Source organism: Gasterosteus aculeatus, chromosome 1 (assembly GCF_964276395.1).
Source record: "Gasterosteus aculeatus chromosome 1, fGasAcu3.hap1.1, whole genome shotgun sequence".
NCBI classification, from domain to species: domain Eukaryota; kingdom Metazoa; phylum Chordata; class Actinopteri; order Perciformes; family Gasterosteidae; genus Gasterosteus; species Gasterosteus aculeatus.
In genome coordinates, this window is record NC_135688.1 from 5,839,157 (window position 1) to 5,866,268 (window position 27,112).

At 40.6% G+C, this 27,112-nt stretch overlaps 1 protein-coding gene across 1 annotated transcript; it reads left to right on the plus strand.

The window, feature by feature from the left end:
* The first annotated feature begins 20,110 nt into the window (after positions 1–20,110).
* Positions 20,111–26,137, plus strand: LOC144409896 (uncharacterized). Its single transcript, XM_078105037.1, has 2 exons — positions 20,111–25,029; positions 25,679–26,137. Exons 1-2 carry the CDS (start codon positions 20,783–20,785, stop codon positions 25,680–25,682), a joined length of 4,251 nt encoding a protein of 1,416 aa, XP_077961163.1. The 5' UTR covers positions 20,111–20,782; the 3' UTR covers positions 25,683–26,137.
* Positions 26,138–27,112: the final 975 nt, after the last annotated feature.

The window sequence follows — 27,112 nt, forward strand, 5'->3', positions numbered from 1 at the left end:
GGGCATCATTGAGCTCCTGTAAAGTCTGAGGAGCAACTTGCCGGTGTCTGATTAAAACATAATGTCGTGCATCAGTGTATGGTCTGACCATGGGTTCAAAGATTTCATCCCGATACCTAATGGCAATATGTGAGCCTGTAGGTATTAATACAACTTTACCATATATAATTACATTTTTATTCATAAACTGCAATGAAAACATCATTCAACCAATCAATTCAATTTAACACCCTACAAATAAAACTAAATCCACACATTTATTTTAAAACTAATCATCTTTTCTTATGTGTGCTAAGTTACCACGCTAAAACAATTGCTATTGGCTGTCTCACCACGTTGCTTTGGACAAGATCGGATAATCTGCCTGACATTCAGAAAGCTGGCCAATGAGAAGCGTGCGCGCTCACATTTGAAATGAGTCTGTTTGAGCGGGAGGCTGCTGCCGGAAAGCTCAGCCGCGGCTCCGCTGGTCTGCTGTTACCTGCATTATGACCTGAGTATTTTAACATTACACACGGAGGCGAATTTGAGTTGTGGGAAGTCAACGAAGAAGAAAGAACAAAAGACTGGAATATCAACTCACGGGATCTGGTCACTTCAGTAAAGTGAATGTATGTCCTTGCAAAGATATTGAAGTTATCAGGTAAGAAAACATTTACCCTTATTTTCTGAAACAAGCTAACGTAATGTTATGTTATGTCCTTAATTTATGTAGCCCAGTCAAAAAATATTTCATTTTAGACAAATATGTAACAAATTGGGATGAATCATTTGAATGTTTTAAACGTTATTACATTACAACCCCCTCACAAAACGGTTTATAGTGGATTTAATAATGGCGTAGGCGGATAAACAGACTTGTATACAGAGCTCTCAACTTTTAAAAAAACCTTGGAGGGGGAGATTTTGTTGGGGGAGCATACGGCCGACAGCGCGGGGGGAGACGATACTGTCGACGGGGAGGTTGAAGAGGAACCGCTCGGACCGAAGTCCGATTCTTTTTTTATCGTGAGAAATTGTGTTTGGCGGGAGCGCGTGACTAAAGACCGAAATAAGTTACTGTCACGCATTGAGAGCTCTGTATTATATACACGAAGAGCTCGGCTAACGTTAGCTAACGCTAGTGAGGTAAACAAGCTAACGTTAGCCTGTTTACCTAACTAACAGGTAACGTTAGCTTGTTTACCTCACTAACAGGTAACGTTAGCTTGTTTACCTCACTAATGGGTAACGTTAGCTTGTTTTACCTCCCAGGTTACCCAATTGACAATACATGTGCAGCATTTAGAAATTACACTGCAAATTTCGGCAACACAGTAAATAAAGACAAAGACAAAAGTGTTTCCAGGGGACACTAAAAGGTTATGAACACGGCTTGGACAAGCTTGTTGTTGCTACAGTTTGTGACTCATGAAGTTAGGTCCGTGTTAGTTCGTTTATGTTTATGTTTTGGACTTACATAATGCTATTGATCTACTCTACGGAAAGTGTGCTGCATGCACCTCGCAGGACCGTGCAGAGTGGAAAAGCAGAATTTTATCAATCATTCTAAGTATATTTGAGGAGATTTGTCAGATTTGAAACTTTACTATCCGGTTCCACAGTGAGTAATTAGCCTACATAATAATCATATAGGCATTGTTAAATAAAATAGTATACAAAGGTATAGGTTACAGTAGGCCAAGGAGAGTAAGAAAAACTGAGGTTATATGAGAAACAATTCTCCTTTTTGTGAGTTGCGTGCAGCGGTCAGCAAAAGTCAGTTCACAAGGTAAATATTAACGGATAATACAAGGAACCGACTTCAATAACTTCATGAGTCTCTAACTGTAGCAGCAACAAACGCGTTCAGCACTAGTGTCCTTTGGAAAAAGTTCTGTTTTCTTTATTTGCAGCATGTTTTTGTTTTGATTAGTTTCATGTGTTTTCTTAAGTGGCAGTGTGTTGAGCTCTCAGGGCCACCATAGAGCTGGCATACTTTTCAAATACATTTCATCATGATCAATCTTTTTTTTCGAGAGAGAGAACATTAAGGGAATGACCCTCACACCTGTCACAACGGTTAAGATAAGATATTCCTTTATTAGTCCTACAACGGGGAAATTCACAGGATTGCAGCAGCAAAGTGGACAGTGCACACAAGTTACATGGTAAACATAGCTGCAGATAATACATCATGTATCATCATAAGAATACGGAAATGATCTGTAAAATAACAGTATTTATCTATATAACCGTGAATGAAAATTACCATAAATTTATGGTTTTTGCATTTTATTTGAATTAAGGTATTTAACCTTAGCTGCCAGTCATTTGACCTTTTTACAGGGGTTTATTTTACAGTGTGACCTATACATACACATCCATTAATTAATTCACTTGCATAATCACAGCTCATTCAGAGATACAACAATCTAAAACTGCGTTTTACTTTTAGTTTTTGTATCACTTGATATGTTTAATAAAAGCATTCGTTAAAGTTCAATCAACTCCTTAACTCCACAAACCCAAATTCCTTTTTATACATTTAGTTGATGAAGAACAGGAGTAGAGCATCACGCACAGCGAGTCCCTTCTTTTCACGTGCCCTAAGCCCCAAGTACAAAAAGCCCAATTCCCAAGATAGATAAGATAGATAGATAGATTGATACTTTATTGATCCCTCAAGAGGGAAATTTTGGTATCACAGCAGCATGTACAGGGAAGAAAATAGAATAAAAAGATACACATTATATACAATATAATAAGATAGAAATATTAAATTATTAAATTAAATTAAGTTAAATAAACTAAAACTGAAACAAAAGAATAACTTTCCAAAAGAGACAATAATAATAATTTGTAAAAGGAGAAGAGGAGGAGCAGCAACATCACAGCATTACAGAGTTGTTATTGTCATTATTTAGCCAGCTATGATTTATTGTAAAGTGTTATTGCACTGGGCAGGAATGATCTCCTGTATCGGTCCTTGTGACAGCGGAGCTGAAGGAGTCTGTTGGAGAACGTGCTCCGCTGTCCCTGTAGCAGGTGGTGGAGGGGGTGGTCAGGATTATCCAATATGGATAACAGTTTCTTCAGTGACCTCCCCTCCAACACCTTTTCCAAGTTGTCCTGTTTGTCCCAAGATGACCCGTTTAGGATATATGCCAGTATTCCCAGACCACACAGCACTGCACATGACAAATGCACATGTATAAATTCAAAGGATAGGATAAATTACGAGAGCAATCTGGTGTTTCTACACACAGTGGCTGCAAATGTTCTGACTTGCAGTTCATCTGTCTTTCATTCCACTCACGTTGCCTCACTAAAATGGGTGTTAAGGTGACTGTGGTACGTGATGTCTCAGCAAGAAGAGTGAGAAAATATTTTTTTGCTCACGCTTAGCGTTATCTTCGTCCTCTGAAGGTGCAAACTTCAGCAGCAACACATCCTGTGAGATACTTGGAGCGCTGGATCTGAGAATGCTCATATTTTACTCTTCAACACTAGTGCTCCATAAGGGGTAAGGAGCTCTGGTGATCGATCCCAATCACATGATGCAAGTAAAAATGGAAATCTGGTCAAGGTCAATGGTTAATATAAAAGAGGAGGAAAATAAGTAATTAATGAGAGGTTAAGCCATCCCTGGAAAAATCTCACCACAAGCCTCAATGGATAGATGCTGTGGAGCATTCCGTGATATCAATTGAGCAGATGGTCCAGCCTAATCCACATTTAAATGTAAATGTTGAAATCTCAATTATTCTGCTAATTTAAAGATGTTTTCCGACTTTGAACATTGGGCAGCACTAGTCATAACATTCACATCACAAGGTACACTTTTCTGGAGTCTGCTGATAAAGCCTAGTTTCATGGCAGGTTGTGAAATAATTATGAAAAGCAATATATTGAAGTGAGAAGAGAGGTGGATGTATTTAACAAATAATAAACGTGTAGTACTGTACTGTACCAATGAGCCATGTCTGCGCTTTAACGTCGTCTGGTGAAATGACTCCAAAAGGGATCCCCGCCTGCTAGTCTGCTAGTCTGCTAGCTGGCTGCAAACTGTGGAATGGATTTCCTGAGCGTGTCTTATAACTGTCTCATTGAGCCGTGCCTCCGTTCAGGAATCCATTCCACAGTTTGCAGCCAGCTAGCAGGCTAGCAGGCTAGCGCTGAGCTAGCTAGACTGTTTAGCACGGCAGCCAATACCGTGGATGAAAAAAGGAATCGTCTAACTGCAGAGAGCAGAAATAGTTAGACCCTGGTGTTTAGTTTATTTCAGGTCATCTTAAGTGCTGTTCTGATGCACACTGTTTTAAAACTTATTGTGTGTGTGTGTGTGTGTGTGTGTAAGTGAGAGAGAGTAAGTGTGATTGTGTGTGTGAATGAGTGAGTGAGACTGTGTGTCAAGTGTGTAAGATGTTTACAGTTATTTTATTGCACTTTTCTTCAGATATTTGACATGTTGTTCATGATACAAGAGTCAGTTTACTTGATTTGTGCTGTTATTTTTGTGAACGAGTGAGTGAGACTGTGTCAAGTGTGTGTATGTGCCACACATACACACACACACATTTGTGTCACAAATTTGTGTCACAAATGTGTGTGTCACAAATTTTAAGACTTATTAAAAATAAGTCTTTGACATTCATGAAATTAAATAAATATTGACATGACAATCAATCTGAAACCCTTAGTTTCAAATTTGTTTTCAGAATTTTTTCTGTTAACAGGATTTCCTGTTTTTCAAACACAGCTCTGGTATCGGAATATTATCTGTATCGGCCGATATCCAAATTTAGGTATCGGGATCGGATCGGAAGTGAAAAAATGTGGATCGGTGCATCCCTAATGTAAAGTGATCATATGTCAAGGGATTTCCAAACCCAACCAAACTTCTTTAGTTATAGCTAAAGGGCTGGTGTTGGATTGAGGGTGTAATACCAGTGGTGTCTGTTTGGAACGGGAAAGCCCGAGCAGAGGAACAGTAAAGCTGGTTTGGAATGCTGCCGTTAAGACAGCTAAGCCACTCAGATGCTTCAGCAACAAACCCGACGCCACTATAATATCAGAATTATTATAGAGGGATACCACACAAGGGGTTGGGAGGAGGAAGGGGGCTAGGAAAGATGGAGGTTTAATGTTCATGTGTGGGAGGTAGCATACTAATATTTAGCAGACATGTGATTTAACATAAAATGAGGTTTAACATGCTGGTAAATTAGTTAGTCTATGGGAAGTATCCAGGAAAGATGAATGATCAGTATGCTGCCGTATGAGGCACAAAGAAATGCATCTTACTTTAATAATTTTAATTATCGTTAACTATAAAGGTCGGTGAAACTCCCCAGGTTGATTAATTAATGAAAACTCTTAAGAGAAAGGTGACATTTAGAAAAAAATATTTTTTACCTGCAGATGTAAACTTCTGCTACACCGCCACTACACCAAAAAGACTAATCACAACGAAAATAATGCAATTTAAACATTGATTCAAGGACTGCCACTGTGTGCCTCTCAGTAGAATTGCATCCTAAGCAGTGTAGTCAGGCAGCGAGATGAGCATGAGGATGTCCTTCTGTCAAACAAACCACATAACCAAGTCTCCGATGGTGTGCTGTCGAATCAAATTCAAGCAATTTCCAGCTCACTACATCCTGTCTATGCATCCACACAGACACACACAGACTTTCAAAGTACTAAGAGCTTCCACTGTTGAGCATCATTTATTAAACTTTACCCCACAGGGAGAGGAAGGAGACATCCCACTTAACCCAGTGTAGGTCTCACTAATCTCAATCAACAGCTTCACGAAACTGATTCCTGCCTCCAGTGATTCATTTTAACAAGCATTATTTTGTGGTGCAAATTAATTGAAAACTTATGAAGGAAAAGGCAATTATCAATGCAATTTATATCCAGCTAAAAGTAAATCAATCCCATGTCAACCCTCCTTTGAAGAAACCCTTAGCTGTCTGACTGTAAACACCAGAGGGGATTGTGTTTTTGACTAAAAGTATCCGTTTCCCAGGTTATTAAAAGACTTGAGAGTCCAGCCGTCAGTTTTTATGCATTGTTTTGTATTAGTAATTCTGAATCATTATGATCATCATCATCATTATGAATTCTGTAATTCTGAACGCACTCACTAAAAGACTGTTTCGACGAAACCTGTTATTTGCAGAAAAAAGATATTCTTCCAATATTTCACTCGAACTGTTCAAAATATATAATTTTACAAGATTATATTATTACCGTTATTTTCAGTCCAACAAGGACCAACATCAAAATATATTTAAAAAAACAAGTTTCCATGTTTTAGATGCTATTACTGTCGAAAAGCAACTAGCAAGGCCTAATTTGTCACTTGTTTGCTTTCCCATACACGCTTTGGCACACAATGAGTTTGATAACTGTTGTAAAAATGTTTTCCCAACGTTAGTTCTAAATGCCTCCCACAAAATCAATGACGAAAACCTTTTGAAGTATAAAATAGGTTGCAGACCGCTAATCCATTCAAAGGGAAACTCCTTATTGAAGACAGTTTAGTGTCAGAGCAAGATTGCTTGTTAGAGGGCAAAGTAGTCATGGCTCCAACGAAAAGGAGGTCAGGTCCCTTGTCCTGGCATATAGTCTTTTCTTTACCTTTTTCAGTTCCAATCCATGTAGCAGCCATATTTTTTCTGCCATAAGAGATTTTCTGGGATACCATTTTTTGGTCACCCTCTCACGAAGCAGTTCTTACAGGGAATGAAAACACAGCGAGTGGTAATGTGTGCAATTAGTCCGACCTCTGTTCTGTAAGCCTTGGGGATGCCTTCTACTTATAACGGAACACAAGTGAGCCTGTTGTTCCAGATTTCACCACTATATACAAAACCTAGCCTACATACAATATATCGTACAGTATGGTCTCTCAGAAAGGTAAATGGCAAGCATATTCAAATATACATAATGTGCAATAGTTGGTCATCAGGTAAGGTACCAAATATTTTAGTGGGGGAAACAATTGTACAAAAGACTCTGATCCAGGGCATAATTTAGCTAACGGTTTTCTCCAAATATGTATTATTGTCAGAGAAGGAATTTGTGTTATTGTTGGACCAATGACCCCTTCTGTTAAATATCACTAACAGGCCAAACTTTGTACTTGTTACATAAGCTTGTGAAGAAATAACATTTTTTGAACTCTTCAAACATGCTGGCATTAAATGTCAGTCTTACCTGGTTACTTTGACAGGAATAAACAAATATAACTACAAATAAGCCTAGAATCCCGTCAATGCACCCATATGTACCTAAGTATTTATAAAGTTAATATTTTACATGTTGTATTTCAAAAATACGGATATGGAAGGTTTTATGTAAAGCTATTTGGATGTAAAAAAGAAATTAGACGTGAGGAGTATGAGAAGGAGTAATGTATGTGGATGCTTTGCAAATTGGTAGCGGGGGTTACCAGCAAATTCTCATTGGAGCTTTATAATTACTTCATGCCATTAAACCTACAGTCTATAATTAACTACCTATTTGGATTAGCATGAACAAAGTTACTGGGAGAAGAAAGAGATAGAAATGGAAAAAATGAAGAAAGAGCAGAATAGACACAGATAAAACAGTGGGAGTGTGGTGAGATTGAAGAGAAAGAGACAGGAACAGCAATAGAAAGGGAAATTCAAGTGAACTTCAGCGATTGAATGCTATTGTTTGCATTTAATGAGTGCAGAAATAACACCAACAGACCAGCGAAAATTTGTATGCACATACTGTTGATAGTTTCTGTGTATCAAATAAAGAACTATGATAAAAAAAGTAAGTATTATTTTTTTACTTGTTTCCTGTGTTATATAACAATTTGGCCACGGCTAAAATATAAATTGTTAATTAATCGAGTGATGTTAGTGAGTTTATGGAGAAGAGAAGGTAGGCAATGAAACCTGTGATGCTGGTAATGGTGCATGGAATAATGAGGGAACATTGAAGCATAATGAGAATATTATTATGATCATAAACAGGGCATCTGTATACGGTTCATGTTTAGAATGCTATGATTCATGTGGATGTGTACTCAATAAAAGCGAGAAATTAACATGGGTTTAATGATGTGAGGAAACCTATGATAAAGACAGGTTTGGCTAATGGAGAGAATGGTTAGGTGAAACAATAGGGAAATGGATTATGTTGATGGAGAGTCATCACATGTGCATAGGACTGTGGATCATGGGCTATGGAGGAATTATGCCACTGCATCGCTCAAGTTCTTCATTGAAAGAGACAGCGTGGGTTAACTGAATGTTAAGTGCTGTATGAATAGTTACATAAATCCAATACTTTCAGTTTCCATCTCATTTGACTGTTATTAACTGGTTGCAATGTATACGTTTTGCCTAATATAAAAATATCTATCTATTTAGAAATTGTGAGAGCCTTCTCACAATAGATAGAGGGAGTAAGAGAGAGAGAGAGAGAGCATAAGGAGTAAGGGGCAGGGAAAAGAGACAGAAGGAATTAGTGAGTGTGTTGAGGTGTGACTTCCTTGCTCTACTTGACTAATGAGCTGGTGTTAACTCAGAGGAAGTCAGGGCTCATTCTGGCTATGCTTGACCCTGACGCTAACACTTAACACTGTGCGACAGCTACATATACACTGACTGCCACCATCAACCCTTACACTGTTCATTAACTACTGTGTCCTGAGTGTGGGTTTGCGTTTGTGTGTTTCAGCGTTTAATTTCAAGTCTTAAAACCTCATTGTCAAGTTCTTGCAGATATGGATGCTTACTGTACGAACAAAAAGTGTGTTCTTCCAACCCACTTTTTCAAAAATCTCTTACGAATTGTAAAAATATCCCTCCTCTCAGGTGTCTTCCCATAAGCCCTAAAAACTGCTGTTATCAAACCACTCCCAAAGAAAGCTAATTTAGACGCCGCAACAATAACAATATCAAACCTTTAAGTAAAATAATTGAAAAGGTGTTTTTTCACGAGCTTAACTACTTCTTGGTTGTAAATAAGGGTTTTGATGCCTTCCAGTGAGGCTTTCGACAGCACCAAAGTATTGAAACTGCTCTTGTTAAGGTTTTCAACCAGATCCACCTAAACACAGACAATGGTTCGCAGACATGTGATTTTAGATTTAGTATTTAGTCTTAGTATTACTGGACCTCAAAACTGCATTTTGACACAGTTGACCATGACATACTACTTGACAGACTAATCAACTGGGTGGGACTCTCTGGCACATTACTTGGTTTGAATCCTATTTGAAAGGCCGAGAATACTTTGTGTCTGTCATTGCACATCAGAGCTGAAGAAAATGGCATGTTGTGTTCCCCAAGGTTCAATAATGGGGCCCCTTTGGTTCAACATCTACAACAACAATGCCCTCTGCTGCTGCTGCTGCTGCTGCTGGTGTGACTGCTGCAGCTGCTTCTTGCATTCGCTCAACACTGCGGTGTGCGGTGTGTTCCCTGCTCCCTTCTTCCTTCTCTTTCCAGTGTCCCGTCTTACTGTTTTTAAAAGAAAAAGTTCCACCCCTAGCCTTTCCCCATTGGTCCATTGGCCATGTGCCACCAATTGCTAAATTGTTAATTGAGGATACAATGCAAACCAAAACTCAAAGCACACACTAAATCGTTAAACATGCAAACAATCATAAATCATAAAATATGCAATCCATGAATCGTAAAATATGCAATCAATAAAGCATGCAATTGTCCCCAATCGTCCACCCCGTGACACTTAAAAACACTAGTGTGTTATGGTATGGCAAAAAAGCAGTGTTCAGATTTTCTGCTCCACATATCTGGAAAAAAGTCACGGAAGGCTGCAGGTCTGCTGAGTCCCTTAGCTCTTTTAAATCTATATTAAATACTTTTATGTTTGCTACTGCCTTTGATTGTACATTTCTGCATTTTGGTGCTCTTAAACTACACTTCAAATGTTATTCGTTTTATTTCTTTAATGACTGTTTTACTTTGTTCCAATCAGCGTTCTCCTTGCTTGATGTTTGGATGTTATTAATGGTTTTATGTCCAACACTTTGAATTGCCTTGTTGTTGAAATGTGCAAAACCAATAAAATTGCCTCGCCTTGCATATTATTTGATCAATTAGCAAATTGTCTAGTCGACACAGAGGCGGGGGAACATTTTTAAATCACACATTATTAGGTATTCAGAGGTCTCAATTTAAAAAAGACAAAAAAACAAATGTAACATACTTTGAGTGAGTTTGAATATCACAAAGTATGGAAACTGTGGGAGCAGGAAGGAGGCCCCTACACTGAACAACTGTCAAAGAGAACTGAATAAGATGTTGGTATTTACTCCATTATTCTGAGAACAATGCGTTATATTTTCCCTTTGACATCAATGGTGACAACGTATCAAATAGTTCAACTAACTTTCTCAGTTTACCACGATATTAATCAATAGAGGGAGGTTTGGAAAATTGGTTGAGGATCGGTAAGTATAACGTAATGCCAGTCCACGGCCTGGTAATTCATTTTTACAGAGCATCCTAGAGGTACGAGCCTTACGTGCCTTGTTTGTGTTTGCTTGTGTGTGGGTGTGTGTGTGAGTGGGTGTGATTTTCTTCAGGTGTGCTGGTGACGTCACTCCTGCAGCTGATCAGCATGGGATTAAAAGGCTGGGCAAAACCAGAGTGGGGGGTTGCTTCAGTGGAAGCCAGAGCGGAACCAGAGAGGTTGTGAGGTGCTACCGTGAGGAGGTTTTGGGAGCCAGTAAAGAAGGAGCCATACGCCTCACTCGTCTTCCTTTTGGAGATTGTTTTCAGTTGCCTTGTGTTGTTTGCAATCATTAAATATCCTGTTTTGCCGTTGGTCCAAATCTCCCGGGTTTATTATTTTAACTTATTTATGTCTTCCACCCCTAGGGACGTAACAGTTGTGTATGTTGACTTCTGTAAAAACTCAGACAAAGGACTGGTTTTAGCAGAGTGACCCAATGTACTGCTTAGTTGTGACAGGTCCTGGTCCTGAGCCTCCCAGTTTAGGTGTGCATTGTTGGTACTCTGCTGTGAAAGGCATCACTGTGGAAAAACATACATGAATACCTTACATGCAAACAGACAGTTTAACTAAATGACTCAGAGCAAGGGAGAGACAAAGAAGGAGCCAGAAAAACTTTGACGGATATATATAGAGAGGAATTCGCACAGCCCGTCAGTTGTTTGATTATGACTTGTGTCATAACTTTTCCCATATGGCTTGTCTTGTCTCTCTCATCTGTACCATGGGACAGCTGTATTGAAGCTAGGGATACATAACTATTAGGCTATGCATATGGGAGCTGTCTGTTCTAGATACCCCTTGGCATATCAAAGCTACAGCATATATTGAATCATCCTCCCAATGCTGAAGAAGCAAAGTAGGGAAGTAAAGTATTATATTTCCTGGTGGATGCATATGGATGGCGGTATGGATAAAGAAATACAGCGATGATGGTGCTAATGGGGTCAAATAACCAGGGCTGATACTTCTAAAGAGCACATATATATTTGAATATTTAATCGCAAGTTTGCAAATACAACATTTAACACATAACACTGATGACCGGCAATGTAGGCTATAACTTAAATAGAAGAAATGACTAATGATCAGCTATTAAACTACCATCATTGCCAGATAAATTACCATGTACATAGTTAACAATATCCTTCCTTTGTTACTCTTTTCTACTTTCCTTTTCCAAGATTACCTGTGGACAGACAGCGATGCACAACCACTCACAAACCGACAAAAGCGTTTAAGCACACATAAGAGCAAATTGTCTAACTGTACATCAATCTTCAGCTCCTTTCAGTCTGCTGTAGGCTACTAATGTATTTCCATATTATATACCTGCTAGACTTAATAGTGTCATTGCCAGGTACCAAAGATCAGCCTTAAAATCAGTTGCTGTCGGACACTATTAATATGTTAATATAGTGAATGTCCTAGTTTTAGGAACATGGCGGTATGTCAGTAAACTGCAGATTCAAGATTTGAAGCAAGGTTCCTTTACTTCAGACACATAACCATCAGCGCTTGATTAACATAAGATTAACATTAACATTTGTTTGGTGTAGGTTTTTCACTGAGAGGACACCAATCGATTTTGTTAGATCAACAACTGCAGCGATATCTGCAACTCTCAAAGTAACCCCACACCTTTTTTTATCTCCATCTCATCCCATCTCCGCTGTCCTTACCCCCTCTTCCACTCCCTCCTGTGGTCGCTGTGCCTGCTGTTCATCCATGTGTGATTGATGGAGGAGTGCATCCTTCCTTCCCTCCGCCACTCAGCACTCCTCCGTCCCCAAAGCCCCTCTATCCTTCTCTCTTACCTGCCGTCACCAGATGGCCCACCACCTGCCTCCAACAGTCAACAAAAGCTGCAATTACCCTTCATGTCCAACAAAGGGAAACTCACTCAGTTTCTCACATGCATGAGGAGATATCCAGAGAAGTAACACACACAGAAAAGTAAACTCTGTGAGCATGCACATAATTACACACCTACGCCAGTTCTTCAATTATTTATATAACGTATTACTAATTGTGATCTGTCCCAGTCTCTGTAAACATTTTCAACCCATTCTTGTGTGATATGATAATGTTCCTTTTTCCACTACATGAATAACAATCAGAATTGACCAGAGTTTATATGCACTCAAACAAGGTATATGCACATTTATCTTCACAACTACACAGTTGAGTTGGTGATGGGTAGAGCAAGATTTGTTAGAACTACAAACCTATCTTTATAACTTAATGATGGTTATTATTCTGTCATAGTGTGACTCGCTATGCAGAAATGTTACTGACTGCAAGTTATTTTTCTCAATATACCATAATTACACATGATTGATTATGCGTGTGTGTCACGGTGTGTGTAGACAGTTCCCTTTAGCTGCTGATAATTACAGGGACAACTGACAGCTGTAATAAACAGAATCACTGCTACACCTACCGTATTCTGTTGCCCTTGATTGCCAGCAATACAGATAAAAACTGAAAGAGCTCTAAAGTAGTCTAAGTTGTATTACATTTTTCTTCTTCTTTTGTTATTGAAGTGGAAATGAAAAATAAAAGAGCGGAGCCGTCGTTCAATTTGATATGCATAATCAACTTTTATAGAGATCAGCTTCCTTAATTCCCTTGCAGTATCTCAAAGGATTCAGGCTTCCTGAAAAATGCCTAATGCCCACTTGTGCTATGGTCACAGCACAAGCCTGCTGCATTCAATAAAAATACTATCGTTTTATTCAGTTGTGTTCATGTCATAGTTCTAATGTGTTCAATCAGTTGTGATGAAGGCAAATAATCCTTTATTTTATCTTCTATGAAAGCAAGAGAAGTCAACAAAGTGCTGCATCCTTCCCGATAGATCACATAACATCAGACTACTTCTCTGGCCCCAACGGAAAACTGAACCACATGAAAAGCGAATTACTCACCGAATGCTAAAAAAGGGATCTGGCCCCACGTTCATTCTAACTTTATTTGTTAGTGAATGCATTATGGCCACAATAATTCTCTATTAATGTAATAACATTTTTGTCAGTTTAAAATCAGCCGGCTAGTTTGGTATGTATGTGGATCACAGTAGTTCCAGAAAACTATTATATTCCATTCCATTATATTCCAGAAAAGTACCTTCTCACTGACATTTATGGATTTTGTAAAATCTGTATCTATTAACACTTAATAATAAAAAAACATTCTAACAGGGAAATAGGCACCTCCAAAATGCCTTACTTTGTACTGTGTAGTACTTTATTGGCCCATTTTATTTTGCACTGTGCATGACAACCTTTCTCTATGCGCTAGAGCTTTTCAATAAACGTACGTCTTTGAATTCATACCCAAGTGAACATTGATTTGGCTATATTGAAAAGTGGATCCCTTATTTGATGCATGGCCTCACGATAGCTTGCACCGTCAGTGAAATGTCCATAAAGAAGTAGAGCAATGCGAATTACCACACGAAAAGTAAAATGAAAAAAGTCCTTGCTCATCCATGCATTCACACTCCCTTACTTCTCACTTATTTACTCAATTTCGGGTTATGATGGATGTATCAAATATGATTTATTTCCCTCTCTCATTTCACATTTCTTCTGAATATATATTACTCCAAAGTGATGTTATTTCTGCTTGCAGATGTGAATGCAGACACACACACACACACACACACACACACGCACACACATGTACACACATAGCAAGGCAGTGTTCCTCTCTTAGGGAGGCCAATCACACGTTTCTGTCTCCTGGTGCAGCAATCAACAGTGACAGGCAGACCAATTACATGAGGAAATCATGTAATCTCAATTATTCCACTCCACAGATCATATGATAGCACTTAACATATGCAGACACACAGCACTTTGTACAGCAGATACACATATACAGTATGCGCCCAGTAAACCATAGCATTCATATTTTTCTCAGGAAAGATGTCTTTGGTTGTCATCAAAAGTAAAACTATTACTAAAATTGTTAAATTACTCACCCTGCTTAGCAGACAGCGACGTATGGTACAAGTTTATTGTTTTGCATTTTATTTCTTAACTCCGTCCCATGTCTCTAAATGCAGCACCAGCACAAAGAGCCATTTATCTCAGCAAACAGCACGAGAAAACATTCGTCCTCAGAAACATAACCAAATCGCTAGATTTCATAACATAACATTTTACAAACAATGGATTTATGTGAACATAGTATCCTGCATCATCCATAAACTGAAAAAACACTGTAATGTCCCTTTTCTTCCTCTCTGACATCCACCAGTTAATTAATATCAATAAATTCAACTAAAATAGAGCCCCGGTCTCTCAATGTGTCCCCCAAGTCCTGGTACTCGGCCCCTAATTATTTTAATTTCATGTCAAGTATGCTGACACTAAGCTTTGCATCCCAACCAGATCTATACCTGCCACCACTTGAATCCTTGGATGTTAGACAACTTTCTCAAACTCACAGCGACACATTTGAACTTCAGACCAAAATCAATCAACATATCCTGCCACATTTTCTTCCTCTGCCTCTTTGGCTCCACTTTTTCTGCTTTCACGCATCTGTATACTTGGTGTCTTCTTTGATAATCTCTTTCATCTCAAAAACATGGCCCGTCTTTGCCCTCCCCTCGAGTCCTCAGGCACTGTCCATGCCTTTAGCATTTCACAACTCACTAACTGCAACAGGATCCTCTACAGCACATCCACCAAACTCATCAACACATTACAATAGAACCAGAAATCACTGTTCAGCCATGCCCACACCATGGGTGAATTCCCCCCGCACCCTCCAGTCTTCTAAAACCTTTACTGGAACACCCAACATAAATTATGTCGAAAATGACCCTTATCTCAGACATTCCCCTGTCACCAAGTATTGCCAGCGATATAATTTCAATGTAATAACGTAATTGTCTTGTTATAGATAGGTAACATATCCAATGGCTCATTGAAATTTGGTAATATTTATCAAAGTCCATTGACATCATTTTTGGTTTTGCCATAATGGGACGGATGTTAAAAAGAAGCTGCACTTATTTACAATTCCCTTTCAAGTTTACCAGACAGTAGTACAGTGTGTACCTATGACTTTGCTACCAAACACCCACTCTCCTCTCTGACAACTCTATTACAACTCAATGGGGAGGGGTTGTAATGGCAAGAATCCCACCAAGCTGAGATGGCAAACAGTAATTCTGCAGAGCAAATTGAACTTAGAATCCAATTCCATGGACAGATTTGATGTGTTCCTCAGACCTGCTGCAAAAAGTTAACTAGTAGAGTGCAGCATAGCAAATTAGGAAACACATCAGTTTCTTTCTCAAACATTAAATGTATGTTCAACATATTTCTAATGTGTTTTTTTTAATTCAAAACATGTAGAAAAGAAACAATAAACAGATAAACCTTTCCCAAATGTTCATTTTATAGGAGCATAAACAAATCTGAATGAGTCTAAAATGTTACCAGGATGTCAACATATCTAACATTCCTGTTGAGGCCAGTTAAAGCACTTTAATATTTAAACACTCATGTTGGTCGTTCTATCAAGATAATTAGTGGATCGTGTATAGATTCGATATGGTGTTCAATTGTGATTAGACGCTACTTTCGAACTTTTCAAATCCAAATTTTAAAAAGTGGACTTTTTTTTGCTGTTTTGGTGAGTTACATGTGTGATCTTGTGGAGGTTGGCATAAACTCCCCCTACTCTTCCCTGCTCCACCTCCTCTAACACTACAGAGCAGGTAAGAAGGTCTGGAGACATACCCTGGCAGAAAATAACACTTTAATTTTGAATACAGCATCCAAAGAACGATTAAAAAAACTTTTTAAAAGCCATATATTAAGTGCATTAAGCTTTTTTTGCTTGATGTAATAGTGAGGCATGAGCTGCATCAACAGCATCTACACCATACACTAACCATTACACAACCCACATTGCTCTGTTTTGGACAGCTGTGTCTGACTCTGAGCTGTCTAATCCAGTGTGGCGACTTAAAAATGTTTCATAGTCTGTCAACTGTTTTCTGCATTTGGTAATATTAAATGAATTCTACCACAGTCCTTCAGATTATGCCTAATAATAGGAGTTACTATTTCTTTTTTTAAATGTCCCAAAAATATTTATAATATATATATATATATATATATATATATATATATATATATATATATATATATAAATCCGTCAAGGACTATTTTTAGATATGATTTCAAATTTTAGATATGATTTCCAGTAAACACGTATGGCTCTCAGTGTGTTAGAAACCACCCCCCATGACTATTTAAATCAATGTGTGTGTGTGTTTATGAATGTGCAAACGTTCCTATTAGATGCGTGTTGCATCTAAAGCTCAAGTTCAATTAGTTGTGCATTGTTTTTGCATAATGAGTCAGTTGGAAGTAGAGTGCCCTCTCTGAAAGTCAATTAAAGCCCTTCAAAGGCTCAGAAAGGGTTTAATGCTGCCTCAGATAATTATACCAAATAAAATATAGTCATTGTCACCTAAAGTGACTGTGTAGTCATGACTGTGTGTGTGTGTGTGGGGAGGTTGCGGTCCGGTATCTCTTTGATGGGTCATGACTGCTTGCAAGTGAGCTGTGTGTCTGTTGGATATGTATATTTTGTTCATGAATAATAATGAATGATCTAAATACGCTGAACCTGTGTGTCTTTCTGGGTTTTTATGGAATCCAATGATGGTTGTATGCGTGTCTTTTTAAAGTCTCCTGTGTGATGGCTGTGTGTCAAGTGCCAAGACGAACAGACGCCATGGAAAACCAGAGCTCACTGCAGGAGGCAGCGATGTTTATTGAACCATTTGGTTGGCTGTGTATGCAGAATACCACACTCACAGACACACACACACACACACACACACACACACACATACTGGTTAGTATGTGTTTCAGAGTGTAAGAATTTGCACATTAATCCAGGGTGAGTTTCCGGTTTGATTTTTTTCCAATTGTTCTGGATAAAAAACTTTTGACTCTGCATTTTGGAGCAACAACCTGACATAGTATTGCAAACATCCTTAAACGTCCTGACAGAATACATGCAACTTTTCTTTTCATTATTCACTTACATTTGAGTATTTTTTTTTTTTCAGTTGTATTTTTATGCTGGATGATGCAGTTAGAGATTGTGAGATCCTTAAATCTCCCGGGCATAATCTTACAAAGCCCACAGTCTATTGTTGTTGTTGCCTGCTGTTCCACAATGGTGAAAGTGTAAATTAGAATGCATCATCCCAAATTTCATTAGATCTATTTGGCTAAGCATTTTTGCATCAAGCCTCTGTGGGCTTGGGTTCAGATCAAAATATCCTGACCTTGGATGCAACCATCAATTACAAGATGGATTGACATACATTTTGCGGCCGACAATCACATCCCCCAGAAGATCAATCCTAATAGCTTTAAAGGTCCTTTTCATTTAGCAAATAGTGATGTCGTTATCATCAGTCTTACTTCCTTGAGTTCAATGTAAATAAGGACATTTTGTAATAATAATAGTAATAAAACACTAAACTAAAATGGTGAAAACATTCTGCTGGAAATCAGTGTGCTAAAAATTGACCTCTCAGAACTAGTCTGGCTGTAAACTCATTTGATAGTTATTCCAATTGAAAACAGCCCAAGTTGGTGGGAGGGTGGTGTTTCAGCTACAGAAAATAAAATCAAAATGGATCAAAAAAGTTCTGTTTAGGAAACAGATATACGAGTAGGAAATGCTCCTTAAAGTGAATCTGACCTGCCAGACAGTTTGTTATACAGAACCATCAGAGAAGCCTTCAATAGTAAAAAAAAAGTGACGAGATGAGCCATCTGTCAATAAAACTTACATAAGAGAGCTGGTAGAAGATTTACTAGATTCAATTTCATAACACCATTAGGCAATCAGATGTAAATCACAATATTAATGATGGACCAAGGTTTAAATTCAGGTCAGATTTGGCGAGACAGGAGGGTTAAAGGTTTCAGGAATTTTCTGTGTGGAGTCTGCATGTTCTCACTGTGTCTGAGGAGGTTCTCTCTGGGTACTCCGGCTTCCTCCCACAGTCCAAAAACATGCTATGGGGATTAGGTTAATTGGTAACTCTGTGGATGTGAGTGTGAATGGTAGATTGTCTTTGTATTAGCCCTGCAATTGGCTAGCGACCAATCCAGGGTGTACCCTGTCTATCGCCCAAAGTTGGTTAGGATGGACTCCAGCGGTTTGCAGATGCGTGGGTGGATGAACTTAACAACATACATTTTTTATGGCAGAACCCAATGGCATAGTAGTGTTGGTAATGGAATCCCCAGCAAGTCCAGCTATTTTGACAGCTACATATTTGGAATTCAATGGGCACTTAGTGTGTCGAGCCTCTACGCTTGTTTCAGAAATAGTGCTTGCGGGCTGTGAGGAGTGACTGACGGATGTGTTATGGGATGAATTGACTGACTTGTCAGGATTTGGTGAAGAAGTAGTAGAGGTACTACGAACAGCCCCATCCCAGTGGCCAAGACCTTAATGATCTGAGCCAACCACAAGTCTTCCCTGAAAACAATAATAATTAGGGGTGGACAGAAGATTGATAATGGGTCTCTGTGTTTATTTGAGTTTGTGCAAAAGTGTGTCTGTTGTGCTTGCTATTGTGGTGTGTTGGCCTCAGGGGATATAAATCAATGTGTCACGTAATTGCTTGAGTGACCTTTGCTGATAAAAGACGGTAGCCTTTTGAAATCTCTATCTGTCTCTGTCACTTTGGCCATCTTCACCTCTCAACCACTGCTTTCTCTCTGTCACATGCTTTCACATCATTATACTCACATACTCAAACGCTTATGGAATCACATGGCTGTTGAAGGCTTTGCATCAATTTGCCTATCGTTAACCTATGCACAAAGTGAATCTAATTTCGACCACGGATCCAATCACTTACGCAATTTGCCTTTTTTTTCCAATAACCAGGCCAGTGGAAAGGCCAATTGAAGAGATCACCATGACCTTTAATACTTTAACCGACAGTGTCATTTTTCAAGCAGAGCTCATGAAATATTGAACCTTTACAGTGGAGTGAGGGTAGGCCAGTCTTTTTTCTATTTTTATCATACTGAGAAAAACTATTGCCTAGGATCAATTTGTTATTCCAAAATCTAGATAGGAAATGTCTCTGGGATTGTTGTTAAAGGGGACCTCTATTATAGACTAAGACCTTGATTTTCTGTGACATTTCCTTTCATAAAAGTGCAGTTTAATACCATTTCTTATTGATCATTATTTATTGCTTGAGAAACTCATACTGTATCTATCATAGACTGTAAACTTGTCTCATGTGGAGTTTTCAAAGGGGTTCGATAATATTTTAGCCAAGCACATTATATATATAGACGGCCCATTAATTGCTGACAGGAACATTGCGCCCAAACCCAAAGTATGGCATTTGCAGTTATCATGATTATCCTTTATGTTTTTTATTTTTACTTTCACATATTTTTCCATGTTGTCGATCACTTCTTAATATTTGACCTGCACCTGTTTATCCCACCAGAATTTTTAAAGATGCGGCCAGCCTTTGCACCTCATGGATAAAGCATTTTCACTGTTGTTACGTGTAGAGATTTGTGCCTCTTGCCCTCACCTTTTTTTTGTTTGTCCTGCAGGTGAGGGGCGGAGTATTGGCTGGCCCTGCCTCCAGAGCACCCCGGTATTGGCCCACACTCCGGCCAATCCGATATGGAGGGCAACTATAAAGCCTCTCACTGTGCTCTCTCTCGGGGCTTGCTTTTTTTCCATTGAGGTTTGTGGTGGGGGAAGTGGGACTGAGGTAAGGCTGGGGTACCCTGTACACACCCACATACACGCAGAGTTACTGTTGTTATTCCACTAGGTTATGGGTTGTTGCCACCGATGTATTTCTGTTATGTTGAGCATTTGTAGAATAGAGTCAGGTCTTTTGTTTTCCTTTTTCTTTCCACAGAGTTGAGCTAGGCCTGGTTTTATTGTACTTTGATCATTTTGTTTGGCACAACCCCCACAGTACACTCTCCCCCCCCCACCTTTTTCCAACTTACCCGTTATGTTCTTTTTTTTGTAAATAAACCTACTTTTCTTTAACTGCCTCACACGGTTCCTGTTTTATTCCCCCATTGGATGTCAGCGTTTCCCTCTTAACCGGAGGAAACGTAACAAGTGGGGGCTCGTCCGGGATCTACCTGTTTTTTTCTTCTTCTGACAACCAATGGGAAATTATACATGGGGTTTGTTTGGCATGTGATTGAAAATGAGTTTCAATTTACAAGATTTTGTTGACAATCCCTCTTTTGAAAAGGTTGATGTGTGTCGCAAGGATGATTTATTGTGTATTGCAGCACACTTTGATATTACTGTTCACAAGTACGGACTTAAGAAAGAAATAAAGACGCAGGTCCTAGAAAAATTAGTTGATTTAAATGTCCTTAGTCCTGCCCAGTCCGTGGCTGAAGTTTCAACTAATGATGTTCCTTCTACTACAGCAGGGGTTTTGTCTCAGAGTGCCGAGGAGACCGCAGCATTATTCACACCTCCTGCAGACCGTGCTGGGAAGTCTGCGCCAGCTACGTTACCTCGTTTTGATCCTTTCTCTCCTTCACACCCTCCGGGGTTCAGTTCGAGTTCCAAGCTGAAGGTTCGCTTGACTCGCCTTCAGCTGGAGGCCCAAGAAAAAGAGTCCATGCGTAAGGCAGAGTATGATCTCCGCCTACAGGTACGAAAGTTAGAAATTGAAGCGGATAAAGAAGTAAGACTAAAGCAACTTGAGGTTGAGGCTCTGAAAATCTCTTCCAGTCACTCGTTGAACATGTCCGACCGGTCGACACCTTTTCAAACGGTAGCCGGTAAGCAAAGTTTTGATGTCAGTAAAAATATTTCTCTGGTGCCAGCATTTCGGGAGGCCGAAGTCGATTCATATTTCAGTGCTTTTGAACGAATAGCCTCCGCACTCGACTGGCCGAGGGACATGTGGCCTATCCTCCTCCAATGCACACTGATTGGAAAAGCACAAGAGGTAGCCTCTGCCCTTTCCTTACAAGATAGTTTGCAGTATGATTCATTAAAGGAGGCCATTTTGCGTGCTTATGAACTTGTTCCTGAAGCCTATCGGCAGAAATTTAGGAATCACAGAAAATCTAATGATCAGACTTTTGTTGAGTTTGCACGGGAAAAGGGCACCCTCTTCGATAAGTGGTGTGCCGCCAGTGATGTCAAAAACGACTTTGAGTCACTTCGCCAGCTTGTTCTGTTGGAAGAATTTAAAGGCTCTTTGCCAGATAAGGTGGTGATGTTCTTGAATGAACAGAAGGTGTCGTCAATATCCAAGGCTGCTGTCCTTGCAGATGAGTTTGTGCTAACACATAAGAATGTCTTTGTATCTGCCCCTCGATCTGACAGAACTTTTGTTTCACGTTCAACCAGACCTGGTTCTGGTCATTCTGCCTCTGAACAGGCAAAAGGACCCTGGTCGCACACACAAGAGAACCGTGAGTGTTTCTATTGCCACAAAAAAGGCCATGTTGTTGCTGACTGTTTGACGTTGAAACGGAAACAGCAATCTTCCCTAGCTTCCCAGCAAAAGGATGTGTGTTTGATTAAAACACTTCCAACGCTTGTTACTGAACAGTCTGAGGACGTTAAGGATAAACCTGATCCTTGTTTCAAACCGTTTATCTCAGAAGGCTTTGTGTCGTTAACTAGCAATCCAAAAGACCAGAAAGTGGTCACCTTACTGAGAGACTCAGCTGGTTCTCAGTCAATCATTAGGGATGGGGTCTTACCATTGTCATCTTTTACCTCCTGTCAGTCTAGTGTTAAACTCCGGGGGGTTGGGATGGTTAATGTACTTGCGCCACTACATAGAATCCATCTTCAGTGTCCTCTACTTAGTGGATGGTTCGACGTTGCAGTACTCCCTGACTTGCCTGTTGCTGGTGTTGATTTCCTCTTATGTAATGATATTGCTGGGGGAAAGGTGAGTTCAACTCCTGTGGTCATGGACGTTCCTGTTGTAACAGACCCTGCTGGTGACAGCCAAGATTCTTCGGAGATTTTCCCGGCTTGTGCAGTCACAAGGGCTCAGACCAAGAAATACGGAGCTGACCTGTCTGACTCATTCATCTTTGTAGATCAGCCGTCTGGTACTGAAACTCTGTCGGAGGATCAGTCAGTGTTTAAATCAAACCATGAGCAGTCTGGTATCTCAAGGATGGAGGCAGTGGAGCTGCCAGCCACAAGAGAGGAGTTTATGGCAGCCCAACAGAGTGATAAGACACTACAAAACTGTTTTTCATCTGTTCTCAGTGTTGAAGATGCTAAGGAAAAGAAAGTGGCCTACCTCATGGATCATGGGTTGCTGGTTCGCCATTGGAGTGGCAATGACTTAGATGGGGGGGACTGGAATGTAACCTATCAAGTTGTTGTCCCCACGGCATATCGATCTCAGGTTTTGTCTCTGGCTCATGACAACCCGTGGGCGGGACATCTAGGTATCACAAAGACTTATAATGGAGTCCTTCGACATTTTTTCTGGCCAGGACTCAAGGCTGACGTGGTGCGCCATTGCCGATTGTGTCATGTGTGTCAGGTAACTGGCAAACCGAACCAAGTGATTTCTCCTGCCCCACTCTGTCCCATACCAGTGATGGGTGAGCCATTTGAAAAAGTAATCGTTGACTGTGTGGGGCCGTTACCGAAGACCAAATCTGGCAACCAGTTTCTTTTAACCATAATGTGTGTTTCCACTAGGTTCCCAGAGGCTGTTCCGCTACGGAGGATCACGGCTCCAGTGGTCAGTAAAGCACTTATAAAGTTCTTCACGAAGTTTGGCCTTCCTAAGGTTGTTCAGACCGATCAAGGTACCAACTTCACGTCTCGAGTGTTTGCCCAGGTACTGAAAACCTTGGGCATTAAGCACATAATGTCAAGCCCATACCATCCTGAAAGCCAAGGGGCACTAGAAAGGTTTCATCAGACCTTAAAGTCCATGCTCAGAAAGCATTGTTTTGAGAGTCAAAAGGACTGGGATGATGCTGTGCCATTTGTGTTGTTTGCTGCTCGCGAAGCTGTACAGGAGTCACTCGGATATAGTCCTGCCGAACTGGTGTTTGGACATCAGGTTCGTGGCCCCCTAAAACTTTTGAAAGAACAACTTCTCTTGCCTGAAGGGAAGGTCCATAGCATCCCTGATTATGTTGCGAAACTCAGAGCTCGGCTCCAGAGAGCCTGCTCTTTGGCCAGAGAATCGCTATCCTCTGCTCAGGTGAAAATGAAGAAATACTACGATCAGAAAGCCACTGCCCATTCGTTTCAACCCGGTGACAAGGTTTTGATTCTTTCTCCCATCTCTGGTTCTGCCCTGTCGTCGAAATTTTCCGGTCCCTATCTTGTGGAAAAGAAAGTCAGTGACACTAACTTCATCATTCAAACGCCCGATCGCAGACGGAGAAACAGATTATGTCATGTGAATATGATGAAGCCATATTTTACAGCAGAGAATGAAAGTGGAACGTCTGGACTTCCTAAAATACAAAATGTGTCAGCGGTATCTGCGTGCTCAGCAGAGAGCTCCACTGAGGAGGATGGGCTGGTTATGCGTAGTGCCACCCCACAGGGGTTAAGACTGAAAAACACTGAGCTACTTTCGGATTTGTCTAACTTTTTGTCCCACCTGCCTGATGACCATCGTGGTGATGTGGAGAATTTAATATCTGGCTTCCCATGCTTATTTGGTGATATACCCTCTCAAACTTCTGTCCTTATGCATGACATTGTTTTGACTAACCCGAAGCCCATCAAACAGCATGCTTATCGAGTAAATCCTGCAAAAAGGGAATGCATGAGGAAGGAGGTGAACTACCTTGTGGAACATGGATTCGCGGTACCCAGCTCCAGTTCATGGAGCTCACCATGTGTCCTGGATGCGAAGTCCGACGGCAGCCAAAGGTTCTGTACTGACTTTCGTAAGGTGAATTCCGTGACTGTCCCTGATGCACATCCCTTACCCCTTATTGAAGACTGTATCGATGAGGTCGGTCCAGCAGAGTATGTCAGTAAACTTGACATGTTAAAGGGTTACTGGCAGGTTCCGTTAACCCCACGTGCCTCGGAGATCTCAGCTTTTGTCACCCCTGACAGTTTTCTTCAGTACACAGTAATGCCCTTTGGACTCTGCAATGCGCCTGCTACTTTTCAGAGACTTGTAAACAAGGTTTTGCGAGATGTTCCACACTGTAAGGCATACTTGGATGACATTGTTATATACTCTGATGATTGGAATTCTCACATGGCTACCTTAAGGGACGTTTTCAAACGTCTAGCTGAGGCGTCTCTGACTCTCAACCTCTCAAAGTGTGAATTTGGGAGGGGTTCTCTTTTGTATCTAGGTCAGCAGGTTGGTCGAGGCCAGGTGTGTCCTGCGGATGTAAAGATCACTGCAATCGCTGCCTTTCCTGAGCCAACCACCAGGCGGGAGTTGCGGCGGTTTCTTGGGATGGCCGGGTACTACCGCAGGTTTTGTAAAAACTTTTCTACGGTGGCCGCCCCATTGACTGCACTTACCAGTCCGTTGAAGCCATTTACTTGGTCTAGTGAGTGCCAACAGTCTTTTGAGGATCTCAAGTGGCTTCTCAGTTGTAACCCTGTCTTGTCTGCGCCAAACTTTTCCTTGCCATTTAAGTTAGAAGTTGATGCCAGCGCTGTGGGAGCAGGAGCTGTACTCCTACAGGAGGATTTCCAGGGCATCGACCATCCTGTGGCCTACTTTTCAAGGAAATTTGACAAACACCAACTAAAGTACTCCACAATAGAGAAAGAAACCCTTGCATTGTTGTATGCTTTGCAACATTTTGAAGTATATCTTGTCTCCACTGGTAAACCTATAAAGGTTTTCACTGACCACAACCCTCTAGTCTTCCTCTCCAGGATGTACAACAGTAACCACCGCCTAATGCGTTGGTCCCTGATTGTTCAGAACTACAACCTGGAGATTGTGCATAAAAAGGGTTCTGAAAATGTACTCGCCGATGCCCTGTCTCGTGCATTATAATTAAATGATTGTCCAAACCTTTGGTTGGACTTGTATGTGTGGGGGTGTTACGTGTAGAGATTTGTGCCTCTTGCCCTCACCTTTTTTTTGTTTGTCCTGCAGGTGAGGGGCGGAGTATTGGCTGGCCCTGCCTCCAGAGCACCCCGGTATTGGCCCACACTCCGGCCAATCCGATATGGAGGGCAACTATAAAGCCTCTCACTGTGCTCTCTCTCGGGGCTTGCTTTTTTTCCATTGAGGTTTGTGGTGGGGGAAGTGGGACTGAGGTAAGGCTGGGGTACCCTGTACACACCCACATACACGCAGAGTTACTGTTGTTATTCCACTAGGTTATGGGTTGTTGCCACCGATGTATTTCTGTTATGTTGAGCATTTGTAGAATAGAGTCAGGTCTTTTGTTTTCCTTTTTCTTTCCACAGAGTTGAGCTAGGCCTGGTTTTATTGTACTTTGATCATTTTGTTTGGCACAACCCCCACAGTACACTCTCCCCCCCCCACCTTTTTCCAACTTACCCGTTATGTTCTTTTTTTTGTAAATAAACCTACTTTTCTTTAACTGCCTCACACGGTTCCTGTTTTATTCCCCCATTGGATGTCAGCGTTTCCCTCTTAACCGGAGGAAACGTAACAACTGTACATATCTTTGGTTCGACATCTTTGTCACTCCGTCACACTTTCTCTATTTAACCTCTCACAACTTCATCTGCCAATATAACTAAAGCCCTCCATGGTTACCTCTGCTCAAGCACTCTCCCTCCATTTTTCTTTTCTGCTCATGTGCTTGACGCTTAGTCATTTACAGCGGTGTGTCACATTAAATCTCTTCCCTGCTGTGGCAGGAGCCTGTGGTGAAGGAAGTAAAGAGGGAAAGAGGAGAAATGAACAGAAGAGTGATTCGTCGTTCCAGGTAGTTGCTTGCTCCTTAGGGAAGGGTAATGGCCATTGGCTCTTCAAAGTGTCTCTAATCCGTCATGAATGTTCACTGCAGATGGACACATACAGAAGCGAGCGGCGGCCTGGCAGCTGTATGTCAAAGATCGAGGCGAACTTTGGGGCAAGTGAACAAGGACATCCGCCTGCTGCAGTGTGTGTGCATGTGTGTGTTTGTGCAGAACACTGTTTGTGCAAGCAACTCTGTGTGCTTAAAGGGTGATATCATGTATGACCTGTACTTATTATTCTGTATATGGCTGAATAGCTGAGAAACAGAAACCTGCTGCAATGCAAATAATAACATTATTGCCTGTATTCAATATATAGTAACTTCTGCCCTATACTGCTCTGCCTCCATGTAATGGTACTATTCTTCTCGCACACGCTCCCCTTTTTCTTTTTCCACGACTCTGACTGTAAATCTGATTTTCTGCTGCGCAAACTTACCTCACTCTTCATTTCAGACCTCGGCTGTCTGTCTTTTACTGCCTGTGGCCAAGTTTTCATCGCAGGTTAGAGACAGACCACTTGTGTAGTTGTCAAATGTTTTTTTCTCGTTTTGCTAAAAGGTGCCTATAAAATCCCTGAATCTTTAAGAAATTT

Coding starts and splice junctions, on each gene's coding strand:
- LOC144409896 (XM_078105037.1), top strand. CDS start 20,783: ATGAGTTTCAATTTACAAGATTTTGTTGACAATCCCTCTTTTGAAAAG.